The following is a 20,679-nucleotide window of genomic DNA, read 5'->3' as shown; positions in this document are numbered from 1 at the left end:
GAATCCTTCGTTTTCACCACAACTTTCTCACCAGTCAAGGACCAGAGCTTGTAATTAGGTGTTATTGTATGAGCTGTTGTAAGAAGCGATGCACTGTCACTCAGTGAAGTACACACACTACTCAATCACATAAAATGAGGCTTAAAGAGAAGCAGTTTGGTTTGTGGAGGTGTATTAGCTTTCAAGCCATTATCTGAATGAGAAACTAGACAAGAACAACAGATGGCTTATTTTAGAGAGAACAACTGACATTTATCTGCCAGAAAATGTTGCCAGTGATGTTCGCTGTGGTATCGTGCATGCATATACAGTACGTGCGCCTGTAAAATGGAGAAATTTTACACAAAAAGCTAATAAATAAAGCGGCTATCACACTCCAATAGTTGAATGGGATAAAAATAATTTGCCTTTTGCTTAACTTAGAAAAAAAAGTTTGAAAGTACTTAAAACTATTAAATGGGGAGAAGATATCACACAACACATCTTCCATCTGGCTACTTTGAAATGCCTCTACTGTGGTCACTGCGGCTACTTGGGAAAATCATAAGCATTTCAGGAATGGTCATCTGACATCAGGGCTAGAGAAGTTAGTCCTCCTCGTAGCCTATGCTCTGCTACACACTTGTTGCAAACAACAGCTGCAACATGCTGACGCCCCTTGGCAGAGGCTCCTGACTTTACCCTGACCTGGTGCCACACCCAAACTTAAAACCAACCGAGCACTTTCTTTTTGGTTGTCTTTAAACTCTGTGACTAAGGCCGAGCCTAAAATCTCTTAAAGCTTATATCCTAGTGTTCTTCAAATTGTTATTACCTTTGATGTCATGCAGTTTGCCAGTTTGCTAAACAAAATAAGGAAAGAGTTAAAACTCCATCTGCCTCCACGTGTCACACGACACTTTTCACTCATGACAGGCTGTCCGGTCATTGTGTACTGAGGACTTAGTGGAATGACATGGCCTGAATACCTACAGGGTTATGCTGGTCTAGGCATCTTACAGACCCTCTCCAGCCTTATAAGGGCTGCCAGGGCAGTCAGGGGGGAACAGATGCACCTGTCAATAGACGGGAAGGAAACAGGAGAAGAGGGAACTGTGTAGAGGCGACAAGTTTAAAGGAAACACTGGGTTTATTTACCTGCCCGTGTCAGTAAGACAGCTAATTGCCCCACTCTTTTACCGCTTTGAAGTACAAACACCACACAGGGTTTAATGCTGTGGAACCATTTCCCATCTCTCAAACGTGCGTTTACCAAGCATATTGTGCATGCTCTCTGTTAAGAGGACATGTGTGCCCTTTGCATGCAATGGAAAGACAGTCAAACCAATCAGTCAGTGGTACTGACGACTGTCTTTAGCCAATCACAAATAGATATGCTACTATCCAGCTCATTTGCTAAGCAGGAAGCCTGTTGGGCAGAGCTACAGAGAGCTAATGAATCTCTCCAGGAGGACTTACCCGCTGGGCTGGAGCCCGCACCACTTGGCACTGAAAGGTCTGTGGTATCCAGCATGCCACCTAATAAGATGCACAGAGTGATATGATTAACCATCTGCATCTTTCTGCAAGCTAGCAGAGCATGTGATGGAGATGGCAGACCAGACATGAAAATGTCATGTAGCTCTATCTTCACAGTGCACGAAAGAGTAGAACGTGCTCTGCCAGGGTCCTTATGGTGAGGGAATTTTCAATATGTGATTAAAGAGAGCAACTTGTTTGTTTTCAGCTTGTTTATCAAGTCGAGGATGAGGAAAGCAGCATTCCACTGTGAGGAGGCACGTTCAGAAAACGGTTACTTGTGTAATTCTGAATTTGTGCACCTCTGAGTGATGTTTCACACACATTTAAGCAATGCACTTAGGTCAAAAGAATATAATGCTAGCATGCCACCAGAATCATCTAAAAATAAGATAAATGCTTTACAGTTATTAATCACAAGGGATGAAAATTATCATTTAGTATACCCCCAGTAAACAAGAACATGTTACTACTGATATGTGGTCAAATGTCAGTGAGGCATTTCACACCTTGCTGCATGTGCTCCCATCAAAGGCATTGTAGTGAAATCTTGCAAAAGCCAACCGAACTGACTGAGTCCAACCAGTCATACCAGTACTAGTGTCACTGACATCATTTTTCCACTATGCAGATACAGTAAAAGGTGTAACAATGAGCATCTCAGAGGATGTGAAAAAAATATATCCACCAAAGATCAGATAAGAGGTGTTGAATGACGACTTGACATTAGCTCACTTACCCTGGAGACCATTTTGGACAAAAAGTTGAAAACCATTTGAGATAGAGACCACTCAGAGGTTAAATGTGGACAACCTAGATAACGCAAACCTATTTATGCATATGAAACTAAAGAGGTAAAAGCTAGATCAGTCAAGTTTTCTCTAATCTATCTGAAGTATGCAACATTATTGGCTTTGTCAAGTGCCTGAACTCTGTCATTCAGACATAGGTCACATTTATTGTTTTTTTTCCCCTGTACCCTTGAGATGGGACTGCATCTCAATATCTAGCCCCAGAGCTTCCAGCATTTCCGTCCACACTGCCATGTGTGTGCCCCATTCCCACCTCTCATATTCCCTTGCCTCTCTGTGCACCCTGTCCTCATATCCCCCCTGCTCCTGTGTGCAGCCTCTCTTTTTACTTACGTCTCTTAGCCAAAAGTCTGCGCTTGTCCTCAAACGTCTGCTAATGTCTGAACTTTCTTTTTCTTTCTTGGGTTGTTCTGTTGCAGATCGGTCTTAATTGTGAGCATACCAATCCCATAACGTTAACTGGCATGTATTTATTTGAAACAGTAAAAGTGATACATAAATGTTGTTGATACAATTTCCATCAAAGGGGCCAGGATGCTTTTTTACAAATAAAGCCGACAAGTCTGGAAAATTGATTGGATCCAAGATTAATTTGTATGTCGATTCTTCACAACATATATCCCGCTTATAAAATTAAGTGAACTTGCATGCTGCTACCCATTGTCTCCACTCTTTATGCTAAGCTAGGTTAACAAACTTCTGGCCTCCAACTCCATGTTCAACAGGGATATAAGAGTGATACTGATCTCCTCAGCAAATTCTGAAAAGTCAAAAACAGCAATTTCCAAATTTGCTGAGCTACTCTTTTCAAACTATTGCAAATAAAACTTTGATAATATTTCTGATGTTGGTGAGACCGACTCTTGTATCAATTTGGTGGGAAACTGCCTTAACCACCATTAACAAAAATCGAAGTGAGATTGTTATCCACTGACCTGCACTGCCTGCACTGGTGGGCCTCTGGGATCCTCCACCAGAGCCAACATTCCTGTGCAGAGAGGCCTGTGGAGGGGACAGCATCCCACTCTCACTCAGAGAAGCTGTGGCGGCTGCCAGGCCCTGGCTGCCCAGAGTCCCTCCTGCCTGGTACATGGCATTAGGATTGGATACAGGCACTGCCACATGCATGGAGAAGTTCTGCTGAGGCAATGCTGTGGGCTAGAAGAGGGAGACAAACACACAAATATTTACACAGATTACACTAAAAATCCAAGCTCCGATGAGTCTGATGAGTCACTGGTTGTCATGGCATCATTAACAGCAAGCTCCACTTGAAGGTTAGCTTTAATAAACAGATTCACAAAACAGGCAGGCAGGGCAGATTGAAGTACTGCAAAGGAGACCTCCTACATTGTCGGCTTTGTATGCTTTATAGTATACATAACATAATATTTATTCATGGTACTTTAATAAACATTCATAACCATCATTCTCATTAACATCATACATAGAGAATACACACAAATCTTCAAGTAATACCACAACATACACAAATAATAACTTACAAAACCCAAAATATAAAAACATGCTGTCAGGTGATCACTGTGCATTGCAGCAGTCAGCACTAGACACATAGATTTTCCTTTTGAAACACCATTGTGTAATGTGTTTCTCTGCAAAACACACAGCGGTGGTGGGGACTTGCAACCCAGACATCTACAAGAATCACAACTCATTTGCATTTACCCACAAAGTGCTGACTGTGCAAAGCTTTAAGTGAGAATGACAGGTGGCAGTGAGAACATTTCATTATGGCATTATCCAGTGAGCCAGTTGGGTGTTATCATTAGTTTGTTAATGGCAAAGTGATGCTCTTCATGTCAGGAACATAGAGAAAACAACTGCTTCTTAGTAAGCACTATGTTCTTGCACAAGTCTAATATTGTCACGTGTGATAAGATCACAAGAGATCTGTGATATCTTGAAAGACAGAGCCAGTGTGGTACTTGGAGAAGGGAACGGGACGGTGTAAATATTAGTGCAGTGTAACGATGAAGAGATATAATTTGAAAAGAAGAATGAAAATGTTGGATTATTAAGGTCCTACGGAGACAAAAATATATATATTTTTTTACCAATCGAATAGAAATCTGGATTGAGATGGCAAAAAAAACACCCTTAAATTAAAGGATCTGCAACTGTTTATAATAAACACTCACATTACTCTTAGGGTATTTACTGTAAATTCATTATGTTGAGATAGTGATTGCAGTTTGATTTGTGATAACATGACCATGATACTAGGGTGTAATCTTTCTAGCAGAAGCATGCAACATTTCAACTGTTAATGAAATGTGATCTTATCAGGGTGTGCCAAAATATCAGCGGCAAAACAACTCAACGTAAGGAACAAATGCACACCCAGTAAAGGGGGCATTAATCTTTAGTGTAGGTCTGAAAGAAGTTAACGGAAATCTTCGGAGGGACAACAAAAAGAGGAAAGAGTTAAATGGAGAAAAAAAAGAGCCAAAAATCCGTTGTGCCACAAAGCCAAGCAAGAACATTGCATTTACAGTACTTACGATTTTATGATTTCTCATCATATTATCAAACTCCTCATTAATTTTTTTATACTTTTCTTCTGTGTGAGGAGTGAGGACATATGAGGCATCGGGGTCCGGGCTATCACAACCTCTGTGTTCTTTCTTGTTTAGCGCCTGTAGTGAACATCAACATAAAGACAGGAATCAACACAAAACAGCAGGGGACAAAGGAAGTACTTACACCGCAGCGCTTGTACATTAAATCACTGTCTTCGCTTAGTTTGCCGAAATGGTCATCCATGAGGGGGCTGTGCCCAAAACAGTCATCAGGATCAGGACTAGCACAGTCATTATGGCCTTTGTTTCTCAATTTCTGAAATGAAATTGCACAGTTGAAAAGAAACAATGTACAAGAAGTAGTCCTGTGTTTATGTTGCTTGTTACCTGTTATATACAACACTGTGCAAAAGTTTTATGAACATCAGAACTGTACATTTTTATACTAATGCTTAACATTAGGAGGAAACTGATCTGTCACAAAATAATTCTGTAGCATTACAGACACAGTCAGCCATAAATACATGTCTTCAGTGCTGAGAAAAACAACAGGTCTGTAACAGATGGTATGGCCCCTATACAACATCACTGAGTCAGTCTAGGATCAAACGAAGAGACAGAAGATGCCATAGACTGTATTTATAAAAAAGCCAATGTGATGTCACCCGTTGGTTTGTGGACTCATTTTGAAGCCACAGACTAAGCACTTTGGCCGCTGCCATCTTATAGAGGTGGATATGGCTGATAAAGTGTCACATGTCATAAAGTAACCACTCCCTAAAGCATAACCTGCTTTACTGCCAATTTTACTCGGCTAGAATTTATGAAATAAAACAGCACGTTATGGTAAATAAGGCCTGAAACTAGCAATCGAGATCATAATTGCATAGGGGGAAAAAACGCTTACTGAGGTAATAAATAAAGTAGGCAGTAGGACAACTTAATAATAGACTTCCGTACAATAGGATTTTATTTTTGCAACCAGATGAGCACCACCCCCTTGCTCGCCATTAGAAAGAATGTAGGTTTAAGGCACATTGATGCCCAGTTTTTAAATATACAGTATAAAGCAGACACTGAGGTAACCCAATTTCAGACAAACAGTGGTAAGTTCCTCAAGATGCTTGAGATAATCTCACAGCTGAATAACTGGAGAAACTCTGTGTAAGGCTATGTCATAGATGTGCTAACATTTTAAGGTCGAATAATAGATAACTTTTTAAAATCTTTGCACTTTTTGTCAAGGTAATCATTCGCAAATGTACCTGCAACCTTTGACCAGTACTGTACTTTAAACCAAATTACATGTGAAAATATTCTACTCTGTTTTTTCTTTTCAGAAAATCAGAAAAACAATTTACAAACACAGTGGGCTAGAGTGTGGAAGACAAGGATAAACTGGAAAAGTCACTTTCCCCAATTCACCCTTCACCTGGAAACTCCCTTTTTCTTTTCTTGTATCCATTCCTGTCCCCACAGCCTATGCATGTGCATGGCTATATCTTTCACATTTATTAGAATGCCCTGCACAAAACGACTCTACAGCTGAGCACACCTAGTCTGCAAATTAGTATGGTTGGCACTTGCATACTCTGATCAAAGTTAATGAATGTGCGATTATCAAAAATTGGTTACATATGCTTATTTGTGCAGGTCATTGAGAAATTATAGCAACATAAGGTGGTCCAGTGTGATGTTATAAAGAGCCTATTCTAACTTTAGCGAGGTAAGAAACATGCCATGAAACTAAGCTCTTTTGCTCACTTTCATACAGGCTATTCTCTGCTCCTCATTACAGCTCTGAAAAGCAGTGTTAACAAGACTTGCTGACAGCATGTGACAGTTTGTGATATCTAGGCAGTGTACATCAAAACATGATTTATGCGAGGCTCCCAAGACTTCTCTATCAGGCTGCTGCAGGTCCACAGCAGCACCCTGCCCCATCTTGAAGACCTCGTGTCTACAGGAAGGTCACTGACTCCTGTGGATGTAGGGGTTACAGTGCACACCAGAGGAAAGGAACCTACACACACTAATGAGACCTTACTCTCTTGTTTCTGGTCTTCATCATGCAGCAAAGTGGAAAATGTGTGTCTGTGTGTGTGAGAGAGAGAAAAACAGAAACTATGTGAGTAGGAGTGTGCGGTGCATATGTGCAATGTCTGTACGTTGTGTGTGTGTGTGTGTGTGTGTGTGTGTGTGTGTGTGTGTGTGTGTGTGTAAATGTGGTGAGGGGAATGGGGGAGGGGGGGTTTCTACAGCTGCTACATCCTCTGACAGCGATGTGACAGTACGTTTAGGTCTGTGCAGACAATGTGGCTAACCTAGCAGTTCTCACCACAACCTCAGTGTAAGTCACATTTCCTAAAACCTGTGTTGTATGAGACTCCTGCATAATACAATTTCTCATTAAAACTAGACCACTTTAAACACCCGACTGCTCCTCCAGTTTTCGTGTACATTTTCTTTTTGAGGGATGTATATTTTAAAACCCAGTAACAATGTTGGTATGCAACATGCAATGAGAGAAATTAAGCTGTGCATAGCTGAGATCGAAATGAGGAAGTTCAGAAAGAAAGAAACAACAACAAAAAAACACCCACATCTCTTTAAACGTTAAGTGTACATAGTGCCCAAAGGAGCGCAAGAGAGAGAAGTCCTCTGGATAATGAATGACCAGCACTGTACCACAGATGCATTACTGTTTGGTGTGGTACAGAGTGGAGGCATTCTTCTCATTCTAAGAAAACGCCTTGCTGGTTCATTTCCTGTTTACTGAACGCAACCCCCTTTAGTTAGTGTCCTGAAAGGCCTGTGTTTACTGGGGTTAAGCTATGCACTTTCTCCACCAGTGAGCCAAAGATCTGATCTCAACCTGCTAATTTAAGTTCCAACCTGCTCATTATGGGAATATCTTGGTCGGATTGGTCGGGCACGGCTGTGCGAGATGGGCAGGGTTGCTCCACTTTCACAACAAGCCTGGCCAACCTTCAGTACACCACACCCACTAGTCCAAGCCTTTTAGGGAGGGGTAGCAGAAGCAGAGTGGGCGAGCAAGAACCAAATAGCAGTCAAGGGCAGGCGGGACTCAGATGTGTTTTATGATACATGACACGAGTCACTACAATACATATTATCTTCAAAGAGATGTACTAGAAGGTGTCGTGTTGTGCAACAGTTCATCTCTGTACTGTTCTAATGAATGCAATATTGAAGTGCAAGTAAAGCATGGCTGTAATTCTTTTTTTAAATTACTTGGCATGTTTTCGGGTGCCCCCCCACAGACACTGCCTACAGCTCTCAGTAAACGGATCACTAAATGAGCACATGGCCAAACAGGTGCTCCTCTTCCAAACACCTGTCAAGACCTGGCTCCCCATGCCAGCCAATCAGAGGCACACTCACGGAGACATAGCCATAGCAGGGACCACATGTATCCCTGAAGGCCCCCCAACCACAGACCAACTTAGTTCTTACATGCCAGTGTAAGACGCTACAGGGTTCTGACACGGAAAAGGAAGAAAATACATGATTAGGAAGCAAAAAACCCACTTTCTCTTTTCCGCATTATGAACAGCTTGTTAAAAGCAGCTTTAAAATGTCTCTCAAATGTTGAATCAAGCTTTGGGGTTCGTACTTTTTGGAAAGTATAGTTGGCTGGACGTGAATGCAGCTGAGGCTGGGATTTTCAGTAGCATGTCTGATGAAAGATACGGCCTGTTTGTTGCGGGAGAAGGTTACAAAGGCTATAGACAAGGGAACTTGTGTAATCTATTCACGAGGCCCTGAGAGGCTCACAAAGATGAGTGGGAACAAGGCCAGCTGCTATTTTCTCACAGTGGTCCAAACCTGTATTGATAGAAATTTGGCTCTTGAAATAAAAATGAGGCTGAGTGGCTGATGACAAAACCTACTGGGTCCTATTGTCTGAGAGTGCATCTATAGTAAGTGTGTCCATCAGTTTGCTTTTGTGATACTTCTCTTAAAAAATATTTTCCATTGCAGGAGGCCTTGAAGCTTCCCTGTCCTGAAGAAAACATTTATCCGTCATTTCCATCTGAGCCCTGACTAATAACCTAGTTGTTACCATGGGAAGCATTCAGCGCAGTAATTGCCTCCTCATGTTTGCACTGTATGTTCAGCACAGGAAGCAGCAGAGCAGTTAGATCTCACCTTGCGTTCCATTTTGATATGATATCAATATAAATTCTCTTTTTGATTCAATTCTGCGCAATGACACGGACTGCTACTAAAATAAGTGAACTTTGAACAGTTTCTGTGTGTCATTAGGCATGACAGATCATCAGTTTACATCACTATGCTGCCTCCTAGGTTTACTTTTAAGCAGGATTTTCACATTCAACGGGTTAAAAATAAAACCCAAACTATTGCATAAGCCACCTACATCACCTGTTTCTTGAGAAGTACTTTTAGTGAGATGGGTCCAAGCAATTTACTCTGCTGCTGTGAGTCTTGGAAAACCATTTCTTTCTGATGTTCTCCCTCTCTTGTGTCAAGAGAGCTTTCTGCACTTAACTTATTCATGTACTGTACTCTACTGTACATGAATAGAAGGGAGGGTGAAAGGAGAAAGATAGCGGTTAGGTATAAAAGCTAAACTTCAAAACTGTGGGGGGGGGATGGCTGAAAGGAGGGCATGAAGAGGCTGTTTCTGCAGTCTCTTCTATTGTGCCTGCATCACGGCAAAAGGCTATACTTACAGTAGCTTTCACTATTGGAAGAGCTCCGCCTGACCTATGACTGGTTTACCACAGCTCCAATTCAAGGCCCTCTGTGGAAAGACAGTCTGTAGTTATAAACTGGAGTACCTCATGAATGTTTAATTCACGTAGTGTTTGTTCAAGCCTCCCCGTTAAAAGCCATATTTTAACGGGTTGCCGTGCCTGAGGCCTCCCCTCACCTCATTCCAGCCGGGTATCTTGGCCCGCTTGCCCTGCAGTGCTGTGAATTAGCCCTTGTGTCCGCCGCTACACTAAGCAAGGTAGCGTGCTAATCCTCATGACATCACTATTGTGTCCAGGCCGTTCCATCTAATGTGCTTATCAAAGGGCTTCTTTGAGCGTTAACGTACTAGGAAATCAGCATGGGGAGGTGGCTTATAGGAAGGCTTTTATCTACTAAGGGATATTTCTGCTCTTATATAACATCTTAACAATCTTTCAGTGCCGCCATGTTCCCTTTCCTCTCTGGTGGTGCTGTAGTCTTCACTCAAGGGGAATAAACACTTCCTCAGGTCGGTCTTTAGCCGCTGTTTGAAACTGTCCAGCACTGGGTTACTAGGAATCCATTTTTCTCCATTTCCTACCACATACTGTGAGACTAGAGCAAGGAGATTTTAGATAAGGAGTCCTCTATAATTCCCAGACATATCTTGTTTAATCTCATGACCATTAAACATTACAGAGTGGAGTGATATCAGGATATGAGACTGGATTCATGTCCTTCCTTTAGCACAGTCCATTGTCTAGTTACTCAGTGGACAGGAAGAGCGAACAGGAGGGGGCAACTTGACTGCCTACATTACACTTTGACATTGTTCTCTTGCAGCTGTTAGAAAAACAACATAAATAGTGCGATTCAATCCCACCTGAAAGTAGTGACAATGGAAGACAACAATGACGTAAGGCCTCAAAGTCAGTGGACCATAAGTCGAAAGTGGCAATGCTTGTTAAATAAAATCGTGACAGACAGATAGACATCAGGCAAACCTCTTATATTTTACTGCAAATGATTACCTGCATTTGGTTGACTAGATTCCCAATTTAATATAGTCCATTGATTTTACTGAATGAGGAGTAATTGCTGTGCAGTGAGCAGTCCCTTCAGAGCTTTCTGCTCTGAGACTGTGGTGAATGACTGATGTGACAAAGCTATTAGCTGCCAGAGTCAGAGAGAACAGTCTCAATCAGTGGACTGCATATTTTCAGTATAGACAAGAGGGAATTAAACTACAAATTGAGGATAAAGGCAAACCAATGTCATCATTATCTACAGATTAAAAAGAATGAGAACAAGCACCCTGTGCCCACGTGAAAGTAGTGGCACACATAAAAACTGAACAAACTCTAACAAACACAAGATCCTTCAAACCATTTCAATCTCAGGCTCTTCATCTCCCTCTTTCTCTGGTCATTGAGTGGATCATTAGCTGTCAGAGCCATTGAAACCATACCCCCAACCCTGAACTCCCATTCCTGCTCGCCTCTAAAATATTCATAAGGACAATTAGGAGTTCCGATAAGGCGAGTACGAAGGGCTGGGGGGCGTGCGGCAGAGAGGGCAGGATGTGCCAGCAGGACGTCTGTTCTGCAACACTCTATACCCAGACCACAGACCTGTCCTCATCAATCTGAGACACAGCAGCCTCACTCTTTGCTCCCAGTCAGGCCGGGCAGTCGGGGGGAAGGTGGCACTGTGCCAGCTAACCCCCCCCATCCCAGCAGGCTTTGCTCTGTCCTCGCCCCTGGGCAGGAGGGGTTGGCTGCACAGCATGCACAATAGGAGGAGGGGGGCACAAGGGCAAAGTGATTGTTGCACGAACTAACTCACAGAAGCTGTTTTGAACGAAAGCAAGGTCACTGAAGAACATCGAGGGTGGAGTCGATGGCTTGAGGTTCTACTAATCTTTATCATAACTAGTATCGCTGTTGATCTGTAACTAGATCAAACCAAATTAGGCCAGCTTAGTGTATGACCTATTTCATGTGGTTCGTGCCATAGTTGATGACAGGTATGTGGTTTGAGCTCAGTTTTGAGGCACTATGGTACACAGAATTTGTGTTATTTGCTATGAAATATATAGTAAAGTAAAATCATGACACCACAAATGTTATAAAAAGCAATTAAAGCTAAAAAAAAAAAAAAAAGGGAAAAAAAGGAAAACAATTTCCTGCTAAATAACAGGTACAGAAGGAAACATTTTTTAGAGTAAATACATGAGAATAAAATGTTGAAAGAAATCATGTCCATTATGTTGAACAGAAGAAATAAAATGTCTGATGACAAAGAAATCTAAGTTAATTTCTGGTGAATAAATTCCAAGGGCAGCTATGCCTCTGCAGTGACTTTAAAAGAACAATTCACAGTAAGCGAAGACAGGTTGGGGTGCTTTGATGCTAGGTGCAAGAAAAAAGCCAAACAAAGTCAAAATGCATAATAATGTAATCTATTTCTCAACAATCGATCTAACAAGTTTAAAAAAATACCATCTAAGCACTGGTGCCAAAAAACATGTCCATCAATAGTTATCTAGGCTTTCTGAAGGTCTTTAAAAGTTCTTTGGGTATCTGCTGCGTACTGACTAATTTTCAGTCCAGTCCTTATACCTCAGCATTTTCACAAGAATACACTTCTCTTTGTTAAACCACTTAAAACTGACCAATGAGGCAGTCAAGCATAAAAAAGACATTTAATTAAAGGGTTGAACCACTTTGTGCCTACACATAACAAAAAACTAAACAATTTTATATTACATATATTTTGTATTTTTAGGCACTTTGTTACTAGCAGCCTAATGCAAAAATATTATTTTATTAAATCTATTAAAAAATGCCAATGAGAACACAGTTATTCCCAAATATCTGAGGAAACTGGAGATGTGGAGGACGTCAGAAGACATAACAGGCCTAAAGAACTATCCACAATAGATGAAATGTATCTGAAAGTATACCACACTTTACTGTCCTGGAGAAACAGGTGATTTACAGGCTCTGTTTTTGCCTTATATACGGCTCATGTATGTTTGAACATGTTTCAATAAACTTTACACCTATTTTTCATTTTCCTAGCAAAATAAAAAAGACATTTGTGGTGACGCTACTTTTTCACAAAAATCAGATAAAAACAACTTTTAACACTGAAATTTTTTAATGAGTATAAAAATATAACTCTCTCCTTAGTTAACTGAAGTGTGTTCAGTTGAACAGTCAAAGGAGCTTGCAAAGAAAAGCGTCTGGACTTCTTTAAGTTGCTTGAAGACGTTTCACCTCTCATCCGAGAAGCTTCTTCAGTTCTAAGGTCAAATGGTGGAGAGTCCCAGATATAAACCTAGTGGGAGTGACCCCCCCACAGAGGGACAAAAGGACCCCCTGATGATCCTCTAATCGCCTGAGCCAAGGCGTGGGTCCCAATCAGCCAGAGTTTCGGGTGTGTTCATTGTGAAACCTGGCCCCACCTTATCATGCGAATTCCTGAGGTCAGATGGCCCAGGATGTGAGTGGGCGTTAAGGCGTCTGGGAAGGGATCTCAAAACTGGATTATAGATGGCAGAGAGTTGGTGTCGTAAACCCCCGCCTCTGTTCAAAGATGGTCGCTCACAGTGGACATAGATGGCTTCTTTCACTCCTCTTTCAAACCATCTGTCCTCTCTGTCCAAAATGTGAACATTGGCATCCTCGAAAGAGTGACCTTTGTCCTTTAGATGCAGATGGACTGCTGAGTCTTGTCCTGTGGAGGTGGCTCTTCTGTGTTGTGCCATGCGCTTGTGAAGTGGCTGTTTGGTCTCTCCAATGTAGAGGTCTGAGCATTCCTCGCTGCACTGTACAGCATACACCACATTGCTAAGTTTGTGTTTTGGCGTTTTGTCTTTCGGGTGAACCAGTTTCTGTCTGAGCGTGTTGCTGGGTCTGAAATACACTGGGATGTCATGCTTGGAGAAAACTCTCCTCAGTTGAACACACTTGAAACCCTTGAGTCCTAGTAAGCTCACTGGAAAGTACTGTTTAGAATAAGACACAGTGTCTTGTGGTCCTTGTTGTTGTTGTTGTTGTATCTCTTTTCATTAGATACTCACTAAAAGACCCTCCGTTTGAAATGACACATATGCAACGTAGTTGAGAGGGTGGAAAAAGAGCTCTGACGTCAATGAGGCACGACATGAGCCAAAAGCAAAAATCTCTTAGCAGTAACCTGGTAACAGGAATCGCATACACACACAGCCGAGTCATAATAAAACAATGAGATGTAGTACATGATGGATTTAAAATGCACAGAAAAACAGTGCTTGATTATGGAGTAAAGCCAGTCAGCAATTCAAAAGACAACTACAGAAAAGGGATACTGCTAGTTACCCAATAATCAAACTACATTTCAAGATGCCATTGGGTAACAACTACTTAAAGTATCAGTTCCACAGCAGAGCACACGTGTTAGAGAGTCACCTATAGCTTAACCATATATCTGCATGAGCATTGCAACATCTGTTTTATTACACTACAAAAGAAGACCGATGACCTTTTTTCGCTAAAAGCCCAGAGGAAAAGGAGTCCTTGTCCTATAAAAAGTGGCACTTCTGAAACACAGCGTGTTGCTTGCAACAGAACCATTAATACTGCTCGCTGTGGCACGAGAAGACCTTTCAGAAAACTCTCATCAGACTCCTTTGTGAGAGATATGAAGACATCAAGTGGCATAAGCTAAGTACTTATTTAGATAGAGTTTACTTTTACACTTTGCCCCACATTGGGTATCTCTACTCTAAATATACTGTAGACTCTCTGAGGCTATAAAATTTATACCCTCTGTTGGAACTATAAATGTATCAGAAGTATTCTAGTAGTCCAAAATAAATCGTCCGCTTTTACTATAAAATGTGTGAGTTTATTTTTATCTCATCCCACTGCACTAATCTGAAAATAACTTCTTATCTTGTATGTATATAACAGTTAGTATGTTGGCTCTGACACTCAACAAAAGTTAACTGTAGAGCCGACCTGGCCGGAAACACAGGCCCAAAGGTTAAATGTCTGCCCTCAGATACAAAACCCCCGCCAAAAAACAGTCTGTGCACACAGACAGGAAGAAGTGCATCATCTTAACAACACTGTTTGTTTATATGTACGCCAAATGAAGAGGCGATAATGGGATTTCAGAAATACTAATTAATGGCTGCCTTTGTTGCTACATTATCAACCTCTCCAGAGACAACAGACTGACTGACAGGTTTCATATTTATGTGGCAACAAGGAGAAGACACTAAAATAAAAACTAAAAAAATAAATACATTTTCATTATTACAATGCAGTATCACCGAAAACTTCTATTAACTCAAAACAAAAACTTCCAAAACACAATAACATCATATTTAGGTTGGTCTGCAGTATTGTATGTGACCTACAGTTATTAAGTATAAAAAATAATTTTAATATCACTTCAATAAGTCATAGAAGCCCCAAACTACATGTATTTTTTTTCTGTAATATTAAAAATGGGCTGGCTGAAAATTTCACATATATTGAAAAGCCCTGGAAAATCAACATCAACCCAATAAATCTATGTCAACAGCAATGACATTTGATTTAGCTTAAAAGGGATATCTCATCACTGCTGCTGTGAGGTCTGTGGCGAAACACCAAAAAGGATGATGATGGTGCAGATAAAGGGTAAAGTAGAAAGATACTGGTGAAGGGCTGAGGCAGATATTGAGCTTTGCAGAGAACTGAGAATGAAGTCATTAAACCGGTCTATTTATTTATTCCTTTAAATAGCGCTCATTGCAGAGAACACAGCAACTTGTGCTTGTTTTGCCTCTTTTCAGACAACAGGGAAATTCTGTCAAAATCAAAACATTTTCACCGGCATATCATATATATATATTTGAAATATCATATATTATATATCATCATAATATATCATATATTAATGTATACACATTACTGTAAACACACCAGAAAAGTATGGATACTACCAACTTACAGAGAGAGCAAAAGAGAAAACTAATAAATGAATGCTATGTCTTTATGTTTTTCATGACAGCAGAATATAGAAACACTTAACAGCAAACTAAAAAAAAAAATAAACATACAAAAAAAAACAACTTTCTGCAGAAATGAAACCAAGACAATGAAAAATCTTTAAACATGCATAAAAACTTTGACTGGTGTCAGGTACAAGTAATAATCCAAACAACAATTAAAACTAGTATTACTGAGTGGCTATCTGTTCACTTAATATAGCCACCCGACACTTAGCACAAACATTGTGTTGTTGAAAATAAAATTCTATACTAATTCAGTTCTCCCCAATTCTAAATTTCAGTTAAGTAAATATATCTGTGTAGCTGAACTTGAACGACTTAATGTTACAATTGCAAAACTGACCATATATCATTCAAAATACCACCACCCGTTTTTCTAACCTGGAGAAATTCTCTCATTTTCCAAACAGAAAAGTATGCTATGTGTGTTAACTTGTTGTGAAAAAGACTCTTTTTCATCGGTATGAATAACTTTCATAATGTGTACGTGTGTGGGCAGCACATACCTATTACTATATTACTTAAGTGACCAATGAATGAACAGTGCAATAACTGCAGTATCCACCAAACACATTTTGTAGCCTATGAGATAATACCTGAGAGATAAAGAAACAAGCAAGTATCGTAGGGCTAAAGAAAAAGCATGAATAGAAATAAATAATCATTTTATTGCCCTTAAAATATGTTTGGATATAAAACTTTTGGATGTCTAAAAAGAAATTTATATTAATGTGTTTTTTTATTTAAACACTGTGACATAAAACATAAAAATCTCACTACCACATTTCTGTCACACTATGAAATTCCTGAAGAAACTAGAATTTTTATCTCTCTATTGTCTCCACTAATCAGCCAAGTTGCAGCAGAAGTTGCAAAGAAATTCATGCTGTTGCAGTAAAGCTGACTTTTAATCTTTTCAATTTGTGTTCAAAAGATTTCAATTACACGTGTCAGAAATTGTGTGCTCAGACCGCTCTGAATGCTTGGTTTTTCAAAGGGATTTTTTTAACTCTTAGCTCTAATTGACATCAAAGAAAGGTGATGGCCTTAATATAGTCTGCTTGCACAAGACGGCCAATCACTTGGAAGTTGGCTTAATTGAGCTTGTTTCAGACCAAGGGGCTGCACCAAGGCCCACTAGAGGGTAAATCGTGAATAAGGAATGATGTAAATCTAGAATAAAAGTGCAGAAACAGAAATGAGCATAATAGGAGCACTTTAAATTATGACCATGTTTAGTGAGGTTAAAACTGTCCTTGACCTTGAACTTCTATTTCTAATCAGTTCATGTCTGAGTCCAAGTGGATTTTTGTGCTATATGTGATAAAATACTTCCAGGTGATCGATTCTAATTATTTGCAAGACTGGGATCGACATGAGGTCAGAGACCTTGACCTTTGACCACTAAAATTAAAAATTTTAAACCCTAACTCCAGGTGAGCTAATCCCACCACGACTGCCGCCAGTGCAGATGCACGAAATATAAATTTCAATCTACTAGGGCTGCTCAATTAATCGAATTTTAATCACGATTACGATCTGGGCTTTCAACGATCATTAAAAATGACTGAGCCGATTATTAGCCCCTCCCTCATTTATCCGCGACACCTTAAAGGCCGGTCCGTGAAAATATTGTCGGGCATAAACCGGTCTGTGGCGCAAAAAAGGGTGGAGACCGCTGATTAAGAGGACCCGAGGGAAGCTCGGAAAGCTAAGCAGAAGTTATTTGGAGAGTGACTGCCGTTGGTTGAAAAGAGTTAAAAAAAAAAAAAAAACTTCAGTGGTGTTGCACACTATTTTATATTATTTTTTTAAAGTCATTGTTAACCCTTTAAAGCCGGTCAGAGCAGCACGCTCCGTTTTGCGTAACTATTTTTAAATCCCTGTAGAACCTGAACCGTGTAAGCTAGCGCAATAATTTGTTTTGCATATGAAACCGGAGGAGTTGTACTTACATCTGATGCCATCAGCTTGTCCTCGGTCACGGTTTCGTTCCACATATAGCTTTGCAAAAACTGCATAAAAAGCGCTTGCAGCAACAAAAACATAATATTCCAGAAACACGCTTTGCCGTTCCTATCAGCTGTTCGTAACACTTCCCACAGTGAAATGATGCACATGCTGTTTTCTTTGCAAATTTGCATCATAGGATTGTTTTTTGTTTTTCCTGCAGTATATAAAAATTGCTGTATCTCCAAAATAAAACTATGAAGACACTCAAAATAAATTTCCTGTGGTGGGAAACTATTTTTTGCAACTTTATTGTATTTAAAGTTTTGAGGGATAAACCTCTTAAACTTCTCCAAGTAGAAATATATGTAAACAAAACAAAAGCGATTTTCAATTTTTTTTGTAGTTCATTGCACTTTTTTGCAATTTATGTAATTACTATGCACTTAATGTATACATATTATTAAAATATGGGCTATAACAGTTGTATTGATGTATAGCAACTTGAAATGCTCCCACAAATGCTTTTCCACCATCCCTGGACTCGCACCAGTTTGCATACAGGGAGAACCGGTCAACCGAGGATGCGATCGCCACAGTGCTGCACACATTACTGAAGCACTTGGAACACAGGAACACCTATGCACGGCTCCTCTTTGTAGACTACAGCTCGGCTTTTAATACCATCCGGCCATACAAACTCCGTCCCAAACTCCACCAACTGGGACTTAACTCCTCTCTGTGCAACTGGATTGTGGACTTCCTCACTAACCGTAGACAGAGTGTCAGAGTGGGTAAGAACACCTCTTCCACCCTTGTGGTCAACACCGGTGCCCCTCAGGGGTGTGTTCTGAGCCCTCTGCTATACACTCTCTTCACCCATGACTGTATTTCCTCCTGCGCGTCCAATCTCATTGTTAAGTTTGCAGATGACACTACAGTGCTCGGACTTATATCCAACAATGATGAGACAAACTATAGGACAGAGGTGCAACAACTAGAGTCATGGTGCCACGACAATAACTTGGTCTTAAACACCAAAAAGACCAAGGAGATCATTGTAGATTTCCGGAAGAGGGGTCATAACAACCATCTGCCTCTCTTCATTGGCAGTGAGGCGGTGGAGAGGGTGAGCAGTTTTAAATTCTTGGGGGTAACTGTGACCGAGGACCTGTCCTGGGGCAACCATATCACCTCAGTTGTACGGAAGGCCCAACAGCGCCTCTACTACCTGAGGAGACTGCGGAGCGCACACATTCCCAGATCTCTGATGTTGAACTTCTACAACTGTGCCATCAGCAGCGTTCTGACGTATGGATTTCTAGTGTGGTTCCCCAGCTGCACCAAGGCCGATCAGCAAGCACTCCAGCGGGTGGTGAAAGAAGCTGGCAGAATTATTGGAACAAGTCTGCCAGAGATCAGTAATATCTTCCCCACTCGCTGTCTGAGGAGGGTGCACAGTATCCTGCGGGACCAACATCACCCTGCGCGCCACCTTTTCCATCTGCTGCCCTCAGGGAGAAGGTACAGGTCTATACAGGCCAGAACATCCAGACTGGCCAACAGCCTGTATCCACAGGCTGTGAGGCTCCTGAACTCTCTGCCCCCCTCTCACGGACAATAACCATATCCAACTTCTTAATAGCAATGAACTGGTCTGCATTGGTGCATCATATCTTTATTCTCTTCCCCCTCCTGCCCCCCCCCCCCCCCCCCCTCTTTCTTAAATAGATAACTATCATATCTGATATCATATCTCACAGTACAATAATATTGAATGGGTTGCATTGTTGTATTTTGTCATGTTTCTCAGGTCTTTGTCTGAATTTCTACGAACATTATTGCTAAGGATTGTCTTATTGCATTGGAGTCACACTGGGTTAAATATGTACACTTGGGTTTTAAGGGGTATTTATTATTTTCTTCTTTTTTTGGGGGTTGTATGGAAGCCCCAAACGCAATTTCATTGTTCTTGACAATGACAATAAATAAATAAATACTAAAATACTAAATGGCACTACAGCCTGTAAAAAAAATAAATAAAAATAATATAAGCTCTGGTGGACTTGGTTCTATAGTAGGTCTTAAAGGGTTAAATAAATATCGTCAAATAATCGTGATCTCAATTTCAGTGAAAATAATCGTGATTATCATTTTTGCCATAATCGAGCAGCCCTACAATCTACTGTTAGCTAACATTTCAAGGTCTCTCTATAAACGTGAAGCTTCTGTCAGAGTTGTTTTCAGTTTTATTTATTTGTCATATGCAAGTTAGCACAGGGTCAACATTGCAATGAAATGTGTTTGAGTTGTGTGCAGTATGTATTCACCTGTTAACTCTAAATCAAGTATACCACACTTTACTGTTATTTTCTGAGATGTGAGGCTTTACTTTTATAAATTAAGATTCATTTTGAAATCAATACGTCGAGATATAAAAACATGCAATTTCAACAGTGCATGTTGCTCAGCAGCAATCTACACGACACATAATTGGCAAGACATCATCTTGAGTAAATCATGTAGCACTAATAGCAATTTAAAGCACAATTATAAATACACGCTCAGGACAAGCTGCCTCTGGTACTTGGAGTAGTTTCACCAATTCACTCTGATATTCAAGTATTTGTTCTTGCTGTTAAAACCAACACAAATAATCTGCACAGCACAATATCCTAGACAGACTTCAGAGTTGACTGAGTGCTGATCTATTAAACATTTGCAAGACTAAAGCTCTTTTCTCTCATAAATATTTGATCAGTAATTCTGGTGATGAAGGGTGAGAACAAATTCAAATGCAATTTGTGTTGGGCTTTTTTTTCCCCATGTAAAACAAATAAAGTATTAAACAAAGCCGGAGCCGCAGCCTGACTTTGTTAACACATTTGCTAAAGTAATATATTTTTTCAATTTTAATCTGAGCACCTGATCTGATCTCTCTGATCTCTGATCAGCTCTTTGGAAATTATTCATTTTGTCAAAAAGAAGTCGTTCAAAGATAAAAATCACAGCTTTTTCAAGTGTAGTTTGAAGCGTTCATTTTTAAGAAATGTCTGTAAAAAAGAAGCCTTCTTTGAGTAAAAGG

General features: G+C 40.4%; 1 protein-coding gene across 12 annotated transcripts in view; it reads right to left on the bottom strand.

The window, feature by feature from the left end:
- mef2aa (myocyte enhancer factor 2aa) overlaps positions 1-20,679 on the bottom strand; it is a 71,441-nt gene that overhangs the window by 13,553 nt on the left and 37,209 nt on the right. For 5 of the 12 annotated variants that reach the window (XM_085359196.1, XM_085359193.1, XM_085359198.1 and 2 more), the window contains 3 exons: positions 4,853-4,987; positions 3,266-3,488; positions 1,459-1,518 (listed from right to left, as the gene is read on the bottom strand). In XM_085359196.1, coding sequence (XP_085215322.1) covers positions 1,459-1,518; positions 3,266-3,488; positions 4,853-4,987 — 418 coding nt within the window. Of the gene's footprint in view, positions 1-1,458; positions 1,519-3,265; positions 3,489-4,852; positions 4,988-5,054; positions 5,187-20,679 lie in introns of all 12 variants that reach the window. The other 7 variants (XM_085359199.1, XM_085359197.1, XM_085359201.1 and 4 more) reach the window with 4 other exon arrangements.

The sequence above is a fragment of the Diplotaxodon limnothrissa genome, linkage group LG7, assembly GCF_057381915.1.
Source record: "Diplotaxodon limnothrissa isolate DT_005_m linkage group LG7, D_limnothrissa_male_GT1.1, whole genome shotgun sequence".
In the NCBI taxonomy this organism is placed as follows: domain Eukaryota; kingdom Metazoa; phylum Chordata; class Actinopteri; order Cichliformes; family Cichlidae; genus Diplotaxodon; species Diplotaxodon limnothrissa.
This window is presented reverse-complemented; position numbering and strand designations above follow the sequence as displayed.